General features: G+C 53.9%; 2 protein-coding genes across 4 annotated transcripts in view; both read left to right on the top strand.

The window, feature by feature from the left end:
- The first annotated feature begins 4,456 nt into the window (after positions 1-4,456).
- Positions 4,457-14,412, top strand: SPNS1 (spinster homolog 1 (Drosophila)). 3 transcript variants are annotated; one of them, XM_011933467.1, is made up of 13 exons: positions 4,457-4,950; positions 5,038-5,242; positions 5,345-5,410; positions 7,750-7,886; positions 9,003-9,154; positions 9,253-9,319; positions 11,329-11,474; positions 11,763-11,918; positions 12,211-12,400; positions 12,708-12,773; positions 13,043-13,141; positions 13,654-13,825; positions 14,069-14,412. In XM_011933467.1, exons 2-13 carry the CDS (start codon positions 5,221-5,223, stop codon positions 14,161-14,163), a joined length of 1,368 nt encoding a protein of 455 aa, XP_011788857.1. In that variant the 5' UTR covers positions 4,457-4,950; positions 5,038-5,220; the 3' UTR covers positions 14,164-14,412. The 3 variants fall into 3 exon arrangements, with proteins under 3 accessions (XP_011788857.1, XP_011788858.1, XP_011788856.1); XM_011933466.1 differs by having other exon boundaries at positions 4,619-4,714; positions 4,951-5,242; XM_011933468.1 differs by lacking the exons at positions 5,345-5,410; positions 11,763-11,918 and having other exon boundaries at positions 4,457-5,242.
- Positions 14,413-14,731: 319 nt separating this feature from the next.
- Positions 14,732-17,616, top strand: part of LAT (linker for activation of T cells) — a 6,371-nt gene continuing 3,486 nt past the window's right edge. Inside the window, exons 1-9 of the mRNA XM_011933465.1 lie at positions 14,732-14,789; positions 15,252-15,393; positions 15,589-15,616; positions 15,719-15,753; positions 16,001-16,082; positions 16,226-16,290; positions 16,384-16,413; positions 16,501-16,564; positions 16,649-16,743. Of these exons, the coding sequence (XP_011788855.1) occupies positions 15,294-15,393; positions 15,589-15,616; positions 15,719-15,753; positions 16,001-16,082; positions 16,226-16,290; positions 16,384-16,413; positions 16,501-16,564; positions 16,649-16,743 (499 nt within the window). The 5' untranslated portion in view covers positions 14,732-14,789; positions 15,252-15,293. The remainder of the gene's footprint in view (positions 14,790-15,251; positions 15,394-15,588; positions 15,617-15,718; positions 15,754-16,000; positions 16,083-16,225; positions 16,291-16,383; positions 16,414-16,500; positions 16,565-16,648; positions 16,744-17,616) is intronic.

Raw genomic sequence — 17,616 nt, 5'->3', positions numbered from 1 at the left:
GTCTCGGCCTCCCAAAGTGCTGGGATTACAGGCTTGAGCCACCGTAAGCCAAAAGCTTCATTCTTGATCCCTCTTCATCTCCCACACCACTGCATCACCCATTCAACTTAACAGCCCAGCTCCCTCCCAAATCAGCTCCCTCTGCCCCTCTTGATGCTGTCCTAGGCCAACCCACCACTGCCTGCAGCCTAGGCTAGTGCCAGTTGCCTCACGGGTGGCTGTTTTCCCTCTGGCCTCTCAAAGCCATCTTCCTTGCTGCAGCCAGAATGATATTTTCTTTTCTTTTTTGAGACAGAGTCTCAGTCTGTTGTCCAGGCTGGAGTGCAGTGGTACAATCTTGGCTCACTGCAACCTCTGCAGTGAGGTTCAAGCGATTTTCCTGCCTCAGCCTCCCAAGTAGTTAGGATTACAGGTGTTCACCACCACGCCTGGCTAATGTTTGTATTTTTAGTAGAGACAGGATTTCCTCATGTTGGCCAGGCTGGTCTCAAACTCCTGAACTCAAGTGAGCCACCACTCCTGGCCTATTGTAGTTTAATTAGTATACCTAAATATTGACTCATTTTAAGCATACAGTTAAGTGAATTTTTTCAAAAAATTATTTATGTAGAGACAGGGTCTTGCTGTGTCACCCAGGCTGGCGTGCAGTGGTGCAATCATAGCTCACTGCAGCCTCAAACTCCTGACCTCAAACAGTCTTCCCATTGCAGCCTCCCTAAGCGCTGGAATTACAGGTGTGAACCACCATGCCTGGTCTCCAGTGAGTTTTGGTAGATGTACACGGTTGTGCAAAAGTTTCCTTTTCTTGCCCATGACCCCAGGCAACCACTAATCTGCTTTCTATCACCTTACTTTTGCCTTCTCTGGATGTTCATATAAATGAATAACACAGTATGCAGTGTTTTGTGTCTGGCTTCTTTCACTTAACACAATGTTTCTGAGTTTGTATCAGTAGTTCTGTTACAGGATGGGGTCCCAATCCAGACCCCAAGTGAAGGTTCTTGGATCTTGCACAAGAAGGAATTCAGGGCTAGTCCGCAGTGTGAAGTAAAAGCAAGTTTATTAAGAAAGTAAACTGGGCCAGGCGCAGTGGCTAACGCCTGTAATCCTACCACTTTGGGAGGCCGAGGTGGGCTTATCACCTAAGGTCAGGAATTCAAGACCAGCCTGGCCAACATGGCGAAACCCCGTCTTTACTAAAAATACAAAAATTAGCTGGGCGCGGTGGTGGGGGCCTATAATGCCAGCTACTTGGGAGGCTGAGGCAGGAGACTCACTTGAACCTGGGAGGCAGAGGTTACAGTGAGCTGAGATCATGCCATTGCACTGCAGCCTGGGCTACAGAGTGAGACTCCATCTCAAAAAAAAAAAAAAAAAAGTAAACTAATGAAAGTACAGCTACTCCATAGACAGAGTAGGACATTCCTGGAAGTAAGAGGAAGGAAGGCGTCCACCTTATGTACAAGACTCATACGTATGGGGAGATGTGCTCTGCTACAAGGGTTTGTGATAAAATGATTTTTTTTTTTTTTTTTTTTTTTGTGATGGAGTCTTGCTCTGTTGACCAGACTGGAATGCAGTGGCGCAATCTCGGCTCACTGCAACCTCCGCCTCCTGGGTCCCGATTCAAGCAATTCTCCTGCCTCAGCCTCCCAAGTAGCTGGGATTACGGGAACACCATGCCCAACTAATTTTTGTATTTTTAGTAGAGACGGGAGTTTCACCATGTTGGCCAGGCTGGTCTTGAATTCCTGACCTCGTGATCTGCCTGCCTTGACCTCCCAAAGTGCTGGGATTACAGGCATGAGCCACTGCGCCCGGCTAATTTTAATTACTATATTTAGCAAGAATCAATATTCTTAAAAGCAAAATTAGGAATGCCTTTGTTCTCCATATATTGGGATATCTGGACACTCCCAAGTCTGGGTCTGTTTAGTAAACATTATTATCTTATTATTATTTGAGATGGAACTTTGCTCTTGTTGCCTGGGCTGGAGTGCAGTGGTGCTCTCTCAGCTCACTGCAACCTCCGCCTCCCAGGTTCAAGTGATTCTTCTGCCTCAGCCTCCTGAGTAGTTGGGATTATAGGTGTGTGCCACCATGCTTGGCTAATTTTTTTTTTTTTTTTGAGTCTCACACGGTTGCCCAGGCTGGAGTGCAGTGGCATGATCTCGGCTCATGAACCCTCCTGGGTTCAAACAATTCTCTGCCTCAGCCTCCCAAGTAGCTGGGATTACAGGCACCCACCACCATGTCCGGCTAATTTTTTTTTTTTTGTATTTTTAGTAGAGATGGGGTTTCACCATCTTGACCAGGCTGGTCTGGAACTCCTGACCTTGTGATCCACCTGCCTCAGCCTTCCAAAGTGTTGGGATTACAGGCATGAGCCACTGCCCCTGGCTTAGTAAACATTATTAATTTGTTTCCTTAACCATAAACATCTCGAGTCTAGGAATGCCTTACTTTCTGGAATTCAGTCCAGCAAGTCCCAGCCTTATTTTCCTAACCCTCACTCAAGATGGAGTCACTCTGGTCCGAATGTCTCTGACAGTTCATTCCTTTTCATTGCTAAGCTATTCCCATTGTATGAACAGATTATGCCCCATTGATGGACATGTGGATTCTTTTCGTTTTGGGGCTATTATGAATAATGCATTTATGAATATTCATATACAGGTTTTTGTTTGGACACGTTTTCATTTCTCATTGATAGTTACCTAGGAGTGGAATTGCTGGGTCATATGGAAAATGTATATTTAATTTTTATTTGTTTAGTTTTTTGTAGAGATGAGTCTCGCTTTGTTGCCCAGGCTGATCTTGAACTCCTGGGCTGAAGTGATCCTCCCACCTCAGCTTCCCAAACTGCTAGGATTACAGGCATGGGCCACTGTGCCTGGCCAAAAACACAATTTTTAAAATGGACAAAAGAGCCGGGTGCAGTGGTTCACACCTGTAGTCCTAGTATTTTGGGAGGATGAGGCAGGAGGATTGCTTGAGTTCAGGAGTTTCAGACTAGCCTGGACAACAGAGCGAGAACTCATCTCTACAAACATAAAAATTAAAATGACACTGGGCAAGGTGGCTCACCCCTGTAATCCCAGCATGGTGGGAGGCTAAGGCAGGCAGATCACTTGAGGTGAGGAGTTCAAGATCAGCCTGGCCAACCTGGTGAAACCCCATCTCTACCAAAAATACAAAAAATTAGCCGAGCGTGGTGGCGTGTGCCTGTTATCCCAGCTACTTGGGAGGCTGAGGCACAAGAATCGCTTGGACCCGGGAGGTGGAGGTTGCAGTGAGCCGAGATCCTGCCACTGCACTCCAACTCCAGCCTGGGTGACAGAGCAAGCCTCTGTCTCAAAAAAAAAAAAAAAAAAAAGTTCTTTACGTGGATACAAGTCCTTTGGCAGATAGATGCTTTGTAAATATTTTCATTCAACCTGTGGCTTGCCCTTTCACTTCACAGGTGCAATTTACAATGTGTATCACTCTCTAGATAAGCTCCACGAGGGAAGCGAGTAAGTCTGCCTTTCCCTGAAACCTGGTAAAATGCCAGGCATATAGATGTTCAATAGTATTTTGTTGAGGGAATTAAATGGCTGCAACCTGAAGTTCCTGTCCGCCAGGGGAAACCAAGCTTAAGGTTCTGAAACACGAGGCACCTAATTTGGGGGGCAAAGCCGATTATGGGTATTCGGACCCGAAATAATTTCTAATAAGGCGTTTTGGGGTGGGGGGGATGCTCTCCCCACGAGATTCCAGAATTTCAGTAGAGGGGCTTCAAGGGCTGGTTGAAAGCTGGGTCTTCAAGCTGTATTTGCACAGAACTATATATACTAATTTTACTTAGAGTGCCTGTTTATTAGATGTACCTTGGAGATTATAGGGTGCCACTAAAGAATCACTCCAAGTTATCCCTTTGACCCCAGTCATGTAGCGGGAGTCTCCTTAGGCTCGGAGTCCCTGCCTGCCCTACAAAAGCCCACCGGAGGCTCCGCTGAAGGGCTGCAATCCCGACTGGAGTGAGGAAAAACATGCTCCAGGAGGGGCGGGTGGAGACGCTTCCTTTAATAGGTATTTAAGTGTCCACGGTGAAGGCTCAGGAGTTTACAAGGCTAGCAGGGTTGGAGAATCTCAACAAAGGGCGGGGCGCTGCTCAGCTCCGTCCGTCCCTCCATCCCTCCATCCATCGCGCTGCTCAAGCTTCATCCATCCATCCATCCATCCATCCTTTACTGAGCGTAAAAAGCCTCCAACCAGACCCTGGGAGGAAGAGAGGATGGTTCCCGAGAAACTCGGGCTGCTCCTTGGCTTTTAGAGATATCTACTGCTTCCAAAACCTTTGAGACCTCATTATCCCGTTTGATGAAGAAAGAGTCTGCCACGTGGGGGTTCCAGATAAGACAGCTGGAATTCGGAAGGGCAGGCGACTCCACCAAGTCACCGACACGCCCTTTTTGACGCTCCAGGGACCGCTGGATCTGGGAAGACTCCTGGTTACTCCGGCGACCGGTCGGCCGTCACAGGACGTGTGAGCCCGGGCAGAACGCCCAAGAAGCTTCCGTAGTCAGATGGCAGGTCACGTGTCGAGCGCTTGCCTGTGGGGACCCCTCTACCCCGGCTCCCGGGTCACATGACCGGCTTTGAGCAACATGGCGGCTGCCGTGGTGCAGCGCCGGGGCTGAGCGACAGCAAGTGCAGCGGGCTGCTATCCCGGGTGAGGGGTGGCCTCAGCGCAGGATCGTGCCCTCTTCAGCCCGCTCCTGTCCCCAACATCACGTGTATTCCGCACGTCCCCTCCGCGCTGTGTGTCTACTGAGACGGGGAGGCGTGACAGGGCCCGGGTCCCTTCTCAGTCGTGCTCTGTGCTTCGGGGCAAGCTCCCCGTCTCTGGGCGCACTTCCCTCGCCTGGGGTCAGTCTTCCTCCTTTCTCCAGCCTCCTCCCCTCGCAGGTGGGATCGTCGGTGGGACCGGAGCGCGGGCGGGCGCGGCCCCCCGGAACCATGGCCGGGTCCGACACCGCGCCCTTCCTCAGCCAGGCGGATGACCCGGACGACGGGCCAGTGCCTGGCAACCCGGGGTTGCCAGGGTCCGTGGGGAACCCGAAGTCCGAGGAGCCCGAGGTCCCGGACCAGGAGGGGCTGCAGCGCATCACCGGCCTGTCTCCCGGCCATTCGGCTCTCATAGTGGCGGTGCTGTGCTACATCAATCTCCTGAACTACATGGACCGCTTCACTGTGGCTGGTAGGGACTCTCTTCTGGGAGGAAGGTAGTCTAGGAGAGGGGAGTCAGGGTCCCGAGGGTGGCGCTGCTTTGCCGGACCATCCTGAATTTTTTCCTTCTCAGGCGTCCTTCCCGATATCGAGCAGTTCTTCAACATCGGGGACAGTAGCTCTGGGCTTATCCAGACCGGTGAGTGGGGACACCTCCTGGTCACACAGCCGCTCCTCTTTCTGTTCTGTCCCAACTGGGACCACATGCTTTCCTGCCTGGGGGCTCATTAATGGAGGTTTTGTGGCCAGTGAGGGGAGGTGATGGCCCTGATGTTGCTCAGGGGTCAGCCGGGGCACTACATTTAAAGAGGGAGTCAGTTTAGTATAACTAAGTATAACTTTACCCAGGTGAAGACAGACCTGGGTTTAATCTCAGCTCTTCCACTTCTTGTGTGATGGTAGGCAAGGCACTCAACCTCTCTAAGCCTCATTTTCCTTGTCTATAAAATGGAATGAGTAATAACACAAATCATCTTTTAGGACTGATGTGAAGATTAACTGAAAGATTGCCTGTGAAGAGCCTAGTGCAGTGTTTGGCAGATGGTAGACACCCAGTAAATAATGGCAGGAGGGTAGGGTGCGGTGACTCACGCCTGTAGTCCCAGCACTTTGGGAGGCCAAGATGAGTGGATCACTTGAAGTTAGGAGTTCAAGACCAGCCTGGCCAACATGATGAAACCCCATCTCTACTAAAAATACAAAAATTAGCCAGGCTTGGTGGCAGGCGCCTGTAATCCCAGCTACTTGGGAGGCTGAGGCAAGAGAATTACTTGAACTCAGGAGGCAGAGGTTGCAGTGAGCCTAGATCGCACCACTGCACTCCAGCCTGGATGACAGAGCGAGACTCCATCTCATAAATAAATAAAAAGGCAGGAGAGGGTGTCTGGAATGGGGAGAGGTGCGTTTTACTTGTTCACAACTCTGGGGCTTGTGGGAGAGGCAAAGCTAGAGTCAAGCCCTCTTTTTCTTCCTTCCTTCCTTCATTCATTTCTCAACCATTTCTGAGTACTCATTGTGTGCCAGGCCTGGAGGAAGTGATGATTACATCTGTAGGACTTTGCTAAGAACTTTTACGCTCCTTGTCTTTTAATCCTTCCATCAGCCAAAAATAGGTGTTATTGTTCCTATTTTATAGAGGAAGTAGGTAGTGATATCTACAGCTTATAAAGAAACTGAGGCTTGGAGAAGAGTTAAGACTTGCCCAGAGTCACACCACCAGTTGGAGGCGGAACAGGAATTTGAAACCAGGTCTTGCAGTGTTCTTTTCTTTACTCCAGGCCAATGAGGAACTGGAGGTATTTGAGGCGAAGTCTGGAGCAATGAGAATGGGATCATAGGGCAAGGTCTTCAAATCTCTGAAGAGGTGTTAAGTTAGAGCAGCAGCTCTTTCTAGGCAGTCGCATTTATTCACTTTTTAATTCAGCACATGCTTATTGAGCACCTATTTTGTACTAGGCTGTGGGTTAAGTGAGTGAAAGAAGCACAGTCATGGCCAATACAGGCAAGGACCTTGCCTTGGGAGCTGATGGTATGCTATGCATGAGGGAGCAATAGTCAGTAAAACCCTAAACTAAAGTGGGACAGTTTTCCCATAGGGATAGGTGTTATGTAACAGAAAATAGTCCAGGCACTGTGGCTCATGCCTGTAATCCCAGCACTTTGGGAGGCTGAGGCTGGCGGATCATGAGATCAGGAGACTGAGACCATCCTGACCAACATGGTGAAACATCATCTCTACTAAAAATACAAAAATTAGCTGGGCCTGGTGGCATGCCCCTGTAGTCCCAGCTGCTTGGGAGGCTGAGGCAGGAGAATTACTTGAACCCAGGAGGTGGAGGTTGCAGTGAGCCAAGATCACGCCACAGCACTCCAGCTTGGCAACAGAGCGAGACTTTGTCTAAAAAAACAAGAGAAAACAGTAAATGTGAGAGTCAGGGACTGGATGTATGCTCACCTGGGCATGCTTGACCCTTGGCCCTGGGCAAGTGTCTGAGCTGGAACCTGAAGGAACTATACTTTGTGAAGTTTCAGGGGAGAGGAGAGAATGTCCTTGATAGAGGAGACAGCAGGTGCGCAAACCCCTAGTGGTATTGACCTTGACAATTGGGCCATTGGGATGCAGAGAGAGGAAGGGAAAAAGGCTGACCATGAGTTTGGAGAGGTAGGAGGGGCTAGATCGGACGGGGGCATTGTGAGCCACGGTATATATGGAGTTTGGAGCTTGTCTTGGCTAGGTGGGAGGAACTGACAAGTAGTGGGACCATCTATTGTACAATGGGAAATTTGGAAAGGTGTTCAGGATGGAGCTGGAGTGTCCGCCTGGCAGGAAGCTCTGATGGGCTTCAGGCTGGGATGTGGGGGTGTTGTGAATTCCGTGAGGAGAAGGTGGGCATCTCTTGTGCTTTAGTGGTTCCAGCTGGGGTGGGAGTGGGAGGTAGGGGTACCTGGACTGAGCTGTGACTCTCTTCTTCCCCCTAGTGTTCATCTCCAGTTACATGGTGTTGGCACCTGTGTTTGGCTACCTGGGTGACAGGTACAATCGGAAGTATCTCATGTGCGGGGGCATTGCCTTCTGGTCCCTGGTGACACTGGGGTCATCCTTCATCCCTGGAGAGGTGAGGCCCCGAGCTGGCTCCCGCTTCTGCCCACACCCACTCCCTGTCAGTCTCTGCTGCTGCTCCTTGGAGCCATGGCAGACTGGGCCTCAGGGACTCCTGCAGTTTCCCTGGTCCATGCCATTTTATACCCTTCCTTGCCTGAGTTAACCTGCCCCACCCCATCCTCTCCCCTTTTCTTCCAGAGCGTTCTCTGTCCATCATCCCCTCTTCCCTTGACCACTGACTCCTTCTACTCCATACCTAAACACTCCAAACCCTACCTGGCCTGCCCTCTTTCCCTCCTCTCCTTCCTGATCAGACTTCCTGAAGGGCCCTAAGAGCATGGCGCCAGTGTGGGTGAAAGAGCGGCCAGAGAGATGCCGTCACTCTGCCTGCACTTCCTCACGCCTGCTCACCCCTCGAGCGCTGCCACTAACTTCTCCTCCCACCACTCCATGGACCCTGCTCTTGCCAAAGTCAACAGTGGCCTCCTGGTTGCTAAACACAGCTCCAACTTCCTGGTCCTGTTCGTGCTAGGTCTCCTGAGAGCTTCTGGCGCTATTGACCCATTCTTCCTTCCTGAAACTTCTCCTACCTTTGCGATGCTACAGTTTTCTGGTTTTCCTCCTGCCTCCCTGGCTGTTGCTTCTTTGTTCCTTTGAAGTCTCCTCTGCCTGTTCTCACTCCATCCCGGAACTCTATCCTCAGCCCCAGAACCTACGTACTTTCCTTGGGTGACTGGACCCGTCCTTAGCTTCAGGTGTCTTTGGTAGACACATAAACTCCCATCTAAGGTCATTATTCGTTTAAAAAAAATTAAAAAACTTTCCCCTACCAGGCAAGCAGGGGTTGTCTTATTTAGACCTTTTATTGTCTAGTCCTTGCAATAGCTCTGTGAAAAGTTGTTGTTATCCTCCTTTTGCAGATGAGGAAACTGAGGCTCAGAGAGGTTAAGTTATTTTCCCCAAATCGCAGCTAGTAAGTGGTGGAGCCAGGATGCAAGCTCAGGTCTGTGTGATTCTAAAACCCAGGCATCTCCCGCCATCCCTGCTGCCTCTTGGGAGCGGGCTGGTGAGGTAGCCCGGAGGCTGGCTGCAGGCTGGGGTGCCACCTCTCCCCGGTCTCTCTCCCCAGCATTTCTGGCTGCTCCTCCTGACCCGGGGCCTGGTGGGGGTCGGGGAGGCCAGTTATTCCACCATTGCGCCCACTCTCATTGCCGACCTCTTTGTGGCCGACCAGCGGAGCCGGATGCTCAGCATCTTCTACTTTGCCATTCCGGTGGGCAGGTGAGCAGGCCTGGGGCCTGGGGGAAGGCAGAAGGGCCTGGCGTGGGGGACTGGACTGACTGGCTGTCCCCCCTTTTTCCTCTCTCTCCCTCCCATAGTGGTCTGGGCTACATTGCAGGCTCCAAAGTGAAGGATATGGCTGGGGACTGGCACTGGGCTCTGAGGGTGAGTCTGGTCTTGGCCTGGGGGTAGGTTAGTGACATTCTCACTGATCCCCGTTTCCTACCTTCGGACCCCTTCCCACTGTCCATTTTTCTTTTAAGAGACAGGGTCTTGTTGTGTCATCCAGGCTGCAGTGCAGTGGTGCAATCATAGCTCACTGCAGCCTGGAACTCCTGAGCTCAAGTGATCCTCCCACTTCAGCCTCCCAAGTAGCTGGGACTATAGGTGCCTGCCACCATGCCTGGCTAATTAAAAAAACTTTCTTTTTGTAGGCTGGGTGTGGTGACTAACACCTGTATCCCAGCACTTTGGGAGGCTGAGGCAGGTGGATCACTTGAGGTCAGGAATTCAAGACCAGCCTAGCCAACATGGTGAAACTCTTGTCTCTACTAAAAATACAAAAATTAGCTGGGTGTGGTAGTGCATGCCTGTAATCCCAGCTACTCGGGGGGCTGAGGCAGTAGAATCACTTGAACCCAGGAGGCGGAGGTTGCAGCGAGCTGAGATTGCGCCACTGCACTCTAGCCTGGGCGACAGTGCGAGACTCCATTTCTTTTTTTTTTTTTTTTTTTTTTTTTTGAGACGGAGTCTTGCTCTGTCGCCCAGGCTGGAGTGCAGTGGCCGGATCTCAGCTCACTGCAAGCTCCACCTCCTGGGGTTTACGCCATTCTCCTGCCTCAGCCTCCGGAGTAGCTGGGACTACAGGCGCCTGCCACCTCGCCCGGCTAGTTTTTTGTATTTTTTAGTAGAGACGGGGTTTCACTGTGTTAGCCAGGATGGTCTCGATCTCCTGACCTCGTGATCCGCCTGTCTCGGCCTCCCAAAGTGCTGGGATTACAGGCTTGAGCCACCGCGCCCGGCCATCGACTCCATCTCAAAAAAAAAAATTTTGCCAGGTGTAGTGGCTTGCGCCTGTAATCCCAGCACTTTGGGAGGCTGAGGTGGGTGGATCACCTGAGATGAGGAGTTTGAGGCCAGCTTGACCAACATGGCGAAACCCTGTCTCTACTAAAAATGCATAATTTAGCCGGGCATGGTGATGCATGCCTGTAATCCCAGCTACTCGGGAGGCTGAGGCAGGAGAATCACTTCAACCCGGGAGGCAGAGGTTGTAGTGAGCAGAGATCATGTCATTGCACACACACACACACACACACACACGCACATTTTTTTTTGTTATAGAGACGGAGTCTTTGTATGTTGCCCAGTTCAAGGTTGGTCTTGAACTCCTGGCCTCAAGCAATCCTCTTGCTTCGGCCTCCTAAAGTGCTGGGCTTATGGGTGTGAGCCATGCGCCTGGCTCCAAACACCCCTTTTTTGAGGCAGCACTCATTCTGCTGAGCCTGCAGGAGGCTGGCTGCCCTTACCTGGAAGCCATGTGCTAGACAGAATTCTTGTGTGCAGGTGACGGAAGGCCATTGTAAAACTGTAAGACCCCTAAAGGGGCTGTCTTGACTTTTTTCCTGAAAGTCCCAGGTGAGTTTCAGTCAGGTAAAGCTGGATCCAGGGCTCCTACTCTGCCCTTCTCTTCTGAGCTTTACTTTCCTCTGTGTTAACATCATTCTTAAGGATGTGAGAGCTCCAGATGATTATCTTTCCATTTAGCAACATTGGCACCTTGGACCCTGGGGCCATGTTTCCAGGATAGTGTCTGACTAGATGAACATGTGTCACGTGCCCTCTGCGGAATCTGTCACCGAGGCTGGGGTGGTTAACAGTCTTCTTGTTGGCCAAGCCTGGGAACCTATTTAAACCAAGTGGATTGAGAGAAGTAGGGGTAGTGGTTTCCCACAAGAAAATTACCAAAAAGGATGCAAAGCTAGGCTTGCAAAAACAGGGTGGACTCTAGTGGCAGCCCCCTTCCCCCAAATTGCAGGTTTGGCTTCTTGGAGCAGGTACTTAACTGGGTATTTTAGGTCTCAGGCTGGAGTTATTGCACCCCACACTCTCCCCCAGCCCAGGGCTTAAGTGTGTCTCTGCCTGTGCCTATCCTGAAGCCCTCTGTCTCCCAGGTGACACCGGGTCTAGGAGTGGTGGCCGTTCTGCTGCTGTTCCTGGTAGTGCGGGAGCCGCCAAGGGGAGCTGTGGAGCGCCACTCAGATTTGCCACCCCTGAACCCCACCTCGTGGTGGGCAGATCTGAGGGCTCTGGCAAGAAAGTGAGTTTATTCCCACCCTAGACCACCATCTGAGGCCCCCCTGGCGTCTAGTTTGAAGTTTAAGTGGGAATGTTCCTGTTCCTGGCCACACCCCAAGGCCAGGAATTCGGTCGCTACTGCCCCCTTGTGGCAGCTGCTTGAATTACAGGCCCAGATCCTGGGAGCCAGAACCGCCTCTGCACATGGTGGTGTGACCTTACTAAAATAAGCCAGGAAGGGAGAAGAGAGGTCCCCTCCGCCCTCGACACCTCCGTGGGGTCTTACTCTCTCCCTCCCAACTATCTGCAGTCCTAGTTTCGTCCTGTCTTCCCTGGGCTTCACTGCTGTGGCCTTTGTCACGGGCTCCCTGGCTCTGTGGGCTCCGGCATTCCTGCTGCGTTCCCGCGTGGTCCTTGGGGAGACCCCACCCTGCCTTCCCGGAGACTCCTGCTCTTCCTCTGACAGGTGCCCAGATGGGGCTATGCCGGGGGGGCCTGCGGGTGGCAGGGCTGGAGTGAAGAGCATCTGTGGCTCAGACCCAGGCAGGGAGTTTGACTCCTGACTTCACAAGCTGCCTGCTCTCCTGGAATCTCCCATTTCCTGGTCTGGGAAATAAGTGATGGGATGATGTCTGCCACTTAGGGCTGTGCGAACCATGTGTCTGTAGGGACCTTGGTTGTGAGGGTGGCTAGGATGGACAGCGTAGGGGGCTTGGCAGGCAGACAGACATACCCCCATTCCCTTCCCTCACCCTCAGTCTCATCTTTGGGCTCATCACCTGCCTGACCGGAGTCCTGGGCGTGGGCTTGGGCGTGGAGATCAGCCGCCGGCTCCGCCACTCCAATCCTCGGGCTGATCCCCTGGTCTGTGCCGCTGGCCTCCTGGGCTCTGCACCCTTCCTCTTCCTGTCCCTTGCCTGCGCCCGTGGTAGCATCGTGGCCACTTATGTGAGTAGCCAGCAGGTGTCAAGGGGGATGGCGTGGGTCCAGGGTGGAGGAGCAGTCAGTGTAATGGCCACTCGAGGTGGAATGCCTGGTTTTGAATCACAGCTCTGGCCTTCCCAGCTGTGTGACATTGGACAAGTAACTTAACCTCTCTGTGCTCAGTTTCATCATGTATAAAATGGGAATATCAGTAGCACCTGTCTCACTGGGGTGTTGTGAGGATTAAATTAGTTAATAGATGAGCTGGGACATGGTCAACTTTCCATGTGTTTGCCCTTACTGCCATGACCCCCCCACCCTCTCTCCACAGATTTTCATCTTCGTTGGAGAGACCCTCTTGTCCATGAACTGGGCCATTGTGGCCGACATTCTGCTGGTGAGTCGCTGGGCAGCTCCAGTGTCAGCCCAGAGGCTGATGAGAGCAGGGTTGGGGTCAGGAGTGTTGCCTTTACCCCTCAAAGCCCAGCCTCAACCTACCTTCTACAAAAAATAACACCTGTGGCAGACCCCTGGCCTGCCCTGTGACCTCAACCCCAGGCACACCTCTGATCCCGGCCTAGGCGGACCCTTGGTGGTCTCCTGGCCCCCTTCCTCCTGCCCCCTGGAGCCCAGAGCACCCACTGAGCTCCACCAACTCCTCCACAGTACGTGGTGATCCCTACCCGACGCTCCACCGCCGAGGCCTTCCAGATCGTGCTGTCCCACCTGCTGGGCGACGCTGGGAGCCCCTACCTCATTGGCCTGGTGAGCATTGTTCCTTGGCTGGCACAGGGTAGGGGAACTTACATTTCCAGACCTGGCTGGTGGCCTGAGCCTGGGCTGGATCAGACAGCCTGGCCCTAGTGAAGTGTCTGTGTCCTGTGCGCTGGGCACTTCTCACCTTCCATTGTCAACTGGAGGAGAAAGATTTTGTCTTTGAATATTTCTACCAGTAAGGCCAGGGACCTCACCCTGGTGGTCCAAACTCCTCCTTTCTTTTTTCTTTTTTTCCTGAGACAAGACCTCACTCTGTTGCCCAGGCTGCAGTGTAGTGGCACGATCACGGCTCACTGCAGCCTTGACCTCCTTTGCTCAAGCGATCCTCCTTCCTCAGCCTCCGGAGTAGCTGGATGATAGGCATGAGCCACTGCGTCTGGCTCAAACCTCCTTCCCTTTCCTGGGCTCCACTTGTTTTCTCCCTGGAGCTCAGGGGCGCGCCCTCCCTGGCTCATCTGTGAGGCTGACTTCCCAGGCTTTCCTGTCTCCTCTCCTTGCAGATCTCTGACCGCCTGCGCCGGAACTGGCCCCCCTCCTTCTTGTCCGAGTTCCGGGCTCTGCAGTTCTCGCTCATGCTCTGCGCGTTTGTCGGGGCACTGGGTGGCGCAGCCTTCCTGGGCACCGCCATCTTCATTGAGGGCGACCGCCGGCGGGCGCAGCTGCACGTGCAGGGTCAGTTAGGAGCTGTGCCCGGGCCAGCTTCTTGATCTGCCTGTCTGTCCGTCCATCTGTCTGCCCACTCCTGTGCACCTGGTAGCTAAGTGCACAGCTCTCGCCTTGTTTGGCCTCCAGTCTGCATCCACCCCTCGGGTGGCTCTGTGACTGCCCCATCCATTTCCCGCTGCCTGTTTGCCCTTCTCTGGCTTTGTCTGTCTGTCCATCCAGCTCACCCTGGCTCTGACCCTCCCCCCGCAGGCCTGCTGCACGAAGCAGGGCCCACAGACGACCAGATTGTGGTGCCCCAGCGGGGCCGCTCCACCCGCGTGCCCGTGGCCAGCGTGCTCATCTGAGAGGCCGCCGCTCACCTGCCTGCACCTCTGCCGCGGCTGGCCCTGGGCCCACCCCACGAAGGGCCTGGGCCTAACCTCTTGTCCTGGCCCAGCTTCCAGAGGGACCCTGGGCCGTGTCCCAGCTCCCAGACACTACATGGGCAGCTCAAGGGAGGAGGTGGGGGTCCAGAAGGGGGATCCCCCTCCACAGGGGCAGCCCCAGGGGCTCGGTGCTATTTGTAACGGAATAAAATTTGTAGCCAGACCCCAGGTGCCTGCTCTAGTCTTTCTCTGGGTGGCCTCTGATCTTGCACCCCGTCTTCACCCCAGGGCTCCCGAAGACTGTGGGTCATTCCTTGGGGCTCTGGGTGAGTCTCTGCCCTTCTAGGCTGGGTGACTGAGATGGGCGACTGCTCTCCTCCCAGTGAGCTGGCTCAGTGTGACTGTGAGTCACGCCCCTGCTTCTCTGGAGCCTGTCCCTTGCCCCGCAGGCCTGGCTGAGGTGGGGGTGGGCGCTGCCCTTTGTACCCCAGAATTCCCGCTGTCAGGGCCTCCATGCTTGCTGCCTCCCTGGGTCCTGGATGTAAAGGCCATGACTGCCAGCTGGCAGGTGGCTGTCCCCATCCAGGGGGGCCAGCAGACCCTTGGTGAGTGCCTGGGGTGGCTCCCGGGCCTCCTCCTGCCCCCTCCCCACTGGTGGGGTGGGGTGGGAAGGGGGCGGGTGCAGCCGGCTGAGAGCTCGATGATTTCCTGCCCTCGCCCGGCGCTCACCACAGCTTCCTGCCGCAGGCGGGTGGGAGGGCGGGCACAGGGAGAGGCGGGCGCCGATGAGGGGCAGGTAGGGCTGGGACGCAGGGGTGGCTGGATCCCCCGACTTCAGCCCAGGCCCTGGTCTGACCACCCTGGGAGCAGGGACTTTCCACAGCCAGCTGGACGCCCACTCAGCCCAGTAAAAGAGGGGACCCATCCCGGGAGCCCCGGGGAGGGCACAGCCACCTCCTCCTGGGCTCCCCCATCACCTGGTGCCTACCTTCCCCCTGCCCCCTGCTGGGCCTGGTCCTCACCCGGTCCTCACCCCGTCTTTGTCTGGCCTTGGCTCTGCCCTTGAGGGGCCTGGGGGTACAGCTGGCCTGCTCCGAGCTCCCCTGCAGATGGAGGAGGCCATCCTTGTCCCCTGCGTGCTGGGGCTCCTGCTGCTGCCCATCCTGGCCGTGTTGATGGCACTGTGTGTGCACTGCCACAGATTGCCAGGTGAGTGGGAAACTGGTGGGGGTTCCTGGGGCCCAGGCACACCGACGGGATCCTCATCCACACCCAGCCCCTGTGTCTGTCCTGGCTCTGTCCCTGCCTCCGTCCTGATCCCAGCATGTCTGAGAGTCCCTGGACCCCAGCACCTTCTGCCCTAAGCACCCCCTGTTCCTGCCTCACCAGCCCTGTCTTTCCCAGGCTCCTACGACAGCGCATCCTCAGATAGGTGAGTCCACCCTGGCCGCCCTGGGTCTCCCTCCACACCCCATGGCGGGGCAGGGCTGGGGCTTCTCCCAGCCCCATCCCCAAGCTGTGTCTCCTTTACCAGTTTGTATCCAAGGGGCATCCAGATCAAACGGCCTCGTGAGTACAAGGAGGATACCCTACCTCAGGTTCCAGGGAGAGGGTTCTCTGGTGTGGGAGTGAGCGTGAACCTTCAGCCTTCCCCCACCGCCCTGGGGCTGCCCACATGGCCTTGACCTGAGCTGGGAGGAGGGGAGATGGCTCCCCCAGGCCTGTCCAGGGTGCGGGGGTTTCAGGGGCTTAGTCTGTTCTTTGAGGCCTTGACGATGTCTGGAGTCCTTCTTTCAACTTGGTTCTGTGTCCTCAGACACAGTCGCCCCCTGGCCACCTGCCTACCCGCCTGTCACCTCCTACCCACCCCTGAACCAGCCAGACCTGCTCCCCATCCCGTGAGTAGCTGCTCAGCCCTTATCCTTCCAAACTCTACTCTCCACCCCCTCACTTTTTTGGATTGGGGGCCTCTTTCCCTTTTGCAACTGCTGTTGCCCCCTGAGTCCCACCTCAGGCATGACCCCTCACCTTTGACTCCCAGAAGATCACCACAGCCCCTTGGGGGCTCCCACCGGATGCCATCTTCCAGGCGGGATTCCGAAGGTGGTAAGTGTGGGGAAGCACTCAGGAGACTGGGGCTGGGCAGAAGATAGGCCTGGCCTAAGCTGACTCAGTCTCCCTCTCGCCCTCTCTTTGAAGCCAACAGTGTGGCGAGCTACGAGAACGAGGGTGCGTCTGGGATCCGAGGTGCCCGGGTTGAGTGGGGAGGCTGGGGCCCATCCTGGGCTAGGCTGACCCCTGTGTCATTACCCCCAGAACCAGCCTGTGAGGATGCGGATGAGGATGAGGATGAGGACGACTATCACAATCCGGGCTACCTGTGAGTGCTTAGGTGGGAGGTGGGAGGTTAGGGCTAAGGCTGTGCATCCCCCCTCGCTCACCGGCCCTTTTCACTTCCTTTCAGGGTGGTGCTTCCCGACAGCACTCCGGCCGCTAGCACTGCCGCCCCATCAGCTCCTGCACTCAGCACCCGTGGCCTCCGAGACAGTGCCTTCTCCAGTGAGTCAGGCATTTGTTTTTATTATTTAATTTTTTTAGGGACAGGCTGGAGTGCAGTGGTGCCATCGTAGCTCGCTGCAGCCTTGAACTCCTAGGCTCCAGTGATCCTCCCAAGTAGGCTACTCGGCCTCAGCCTCCCAAGTAGCTGAGATCACAGGCGCATGCCACCACACCTAGCTTATTTAAAACATTTTTCTGTAGAAACAGGGTCTTGCTGTGTTGCCCAGGCTGGCCTTAAACTCCTGGGCTCAAGTGATCCTCCCACTTTGGCCTCCCAAAGTGCTGGGATTACAGGTGTGAGCCACCATGCCCAGCCCTGTTCTGATTTTCTTAACTTTCTCTCTCTTCTTTCCTATCTCTGTGTCCTTTCCTTTTATCATCTGGGAAATTTCCTTGACTTTATTCTTCAACCCTTCCACTGCAATTTTATTTCTGCTATCCAGAAGCTCTTGTTCTCTGACTGTTCTTTTTTTATAGCCTCTGTTCTTGTTTCACGGAGGCAATACCATCTTGTACATCTCTAAGGATATTAATTAGAGGCTGTCTTGTGTGTCTGTGTGTGTTTGTCAGTTTTCTTCTGCTTCCTGCACTGCCCTATTTCCTTTGAGCTGCTTTTCACCCTTCCTTATGGTCTCATCCTGCCTGGTCACATCCTCTGGGCTTTCCCCAATATCTGACATTCTTTAGATTTCTGTTGCTTTGCTCTCTCTGTGTGTACTTGTCCTGGGCTATCACTTCTACACCCTGGCTTTGTTTGCCATCCAAATTCCCAGTTTGCTCTCTCCTGAGCTCCACACTGTCTATCCAAGTACTTCTTTTCTTTTCTTTTCTTTTCTTTTCTTTTCTTTTCTTTTCTTTTCTTTTCTTTTCTTT

The sequence above is a fragment of the Colobus angolensis genome, unplaced genomic scaffold (genome assembly GCF_000951035.1).
Source record: "Colobus angolensis palliatus isolate OR3802 unplaced genomic scaffold, Cang.pa_1.0 Scaffold128, whole genome shotgun sequence".
In the NCBI taxonomy this organism is placed as follows: domain Eukaryota; kingdom Metazoa; phylum Chordata; class Mammalia; order Primates; family Cercopithecidae; genus Colobus; species Colobus angolensis.
This window is presented reverse-complemented; position numbering and strand designations above follow the sequence as displayed.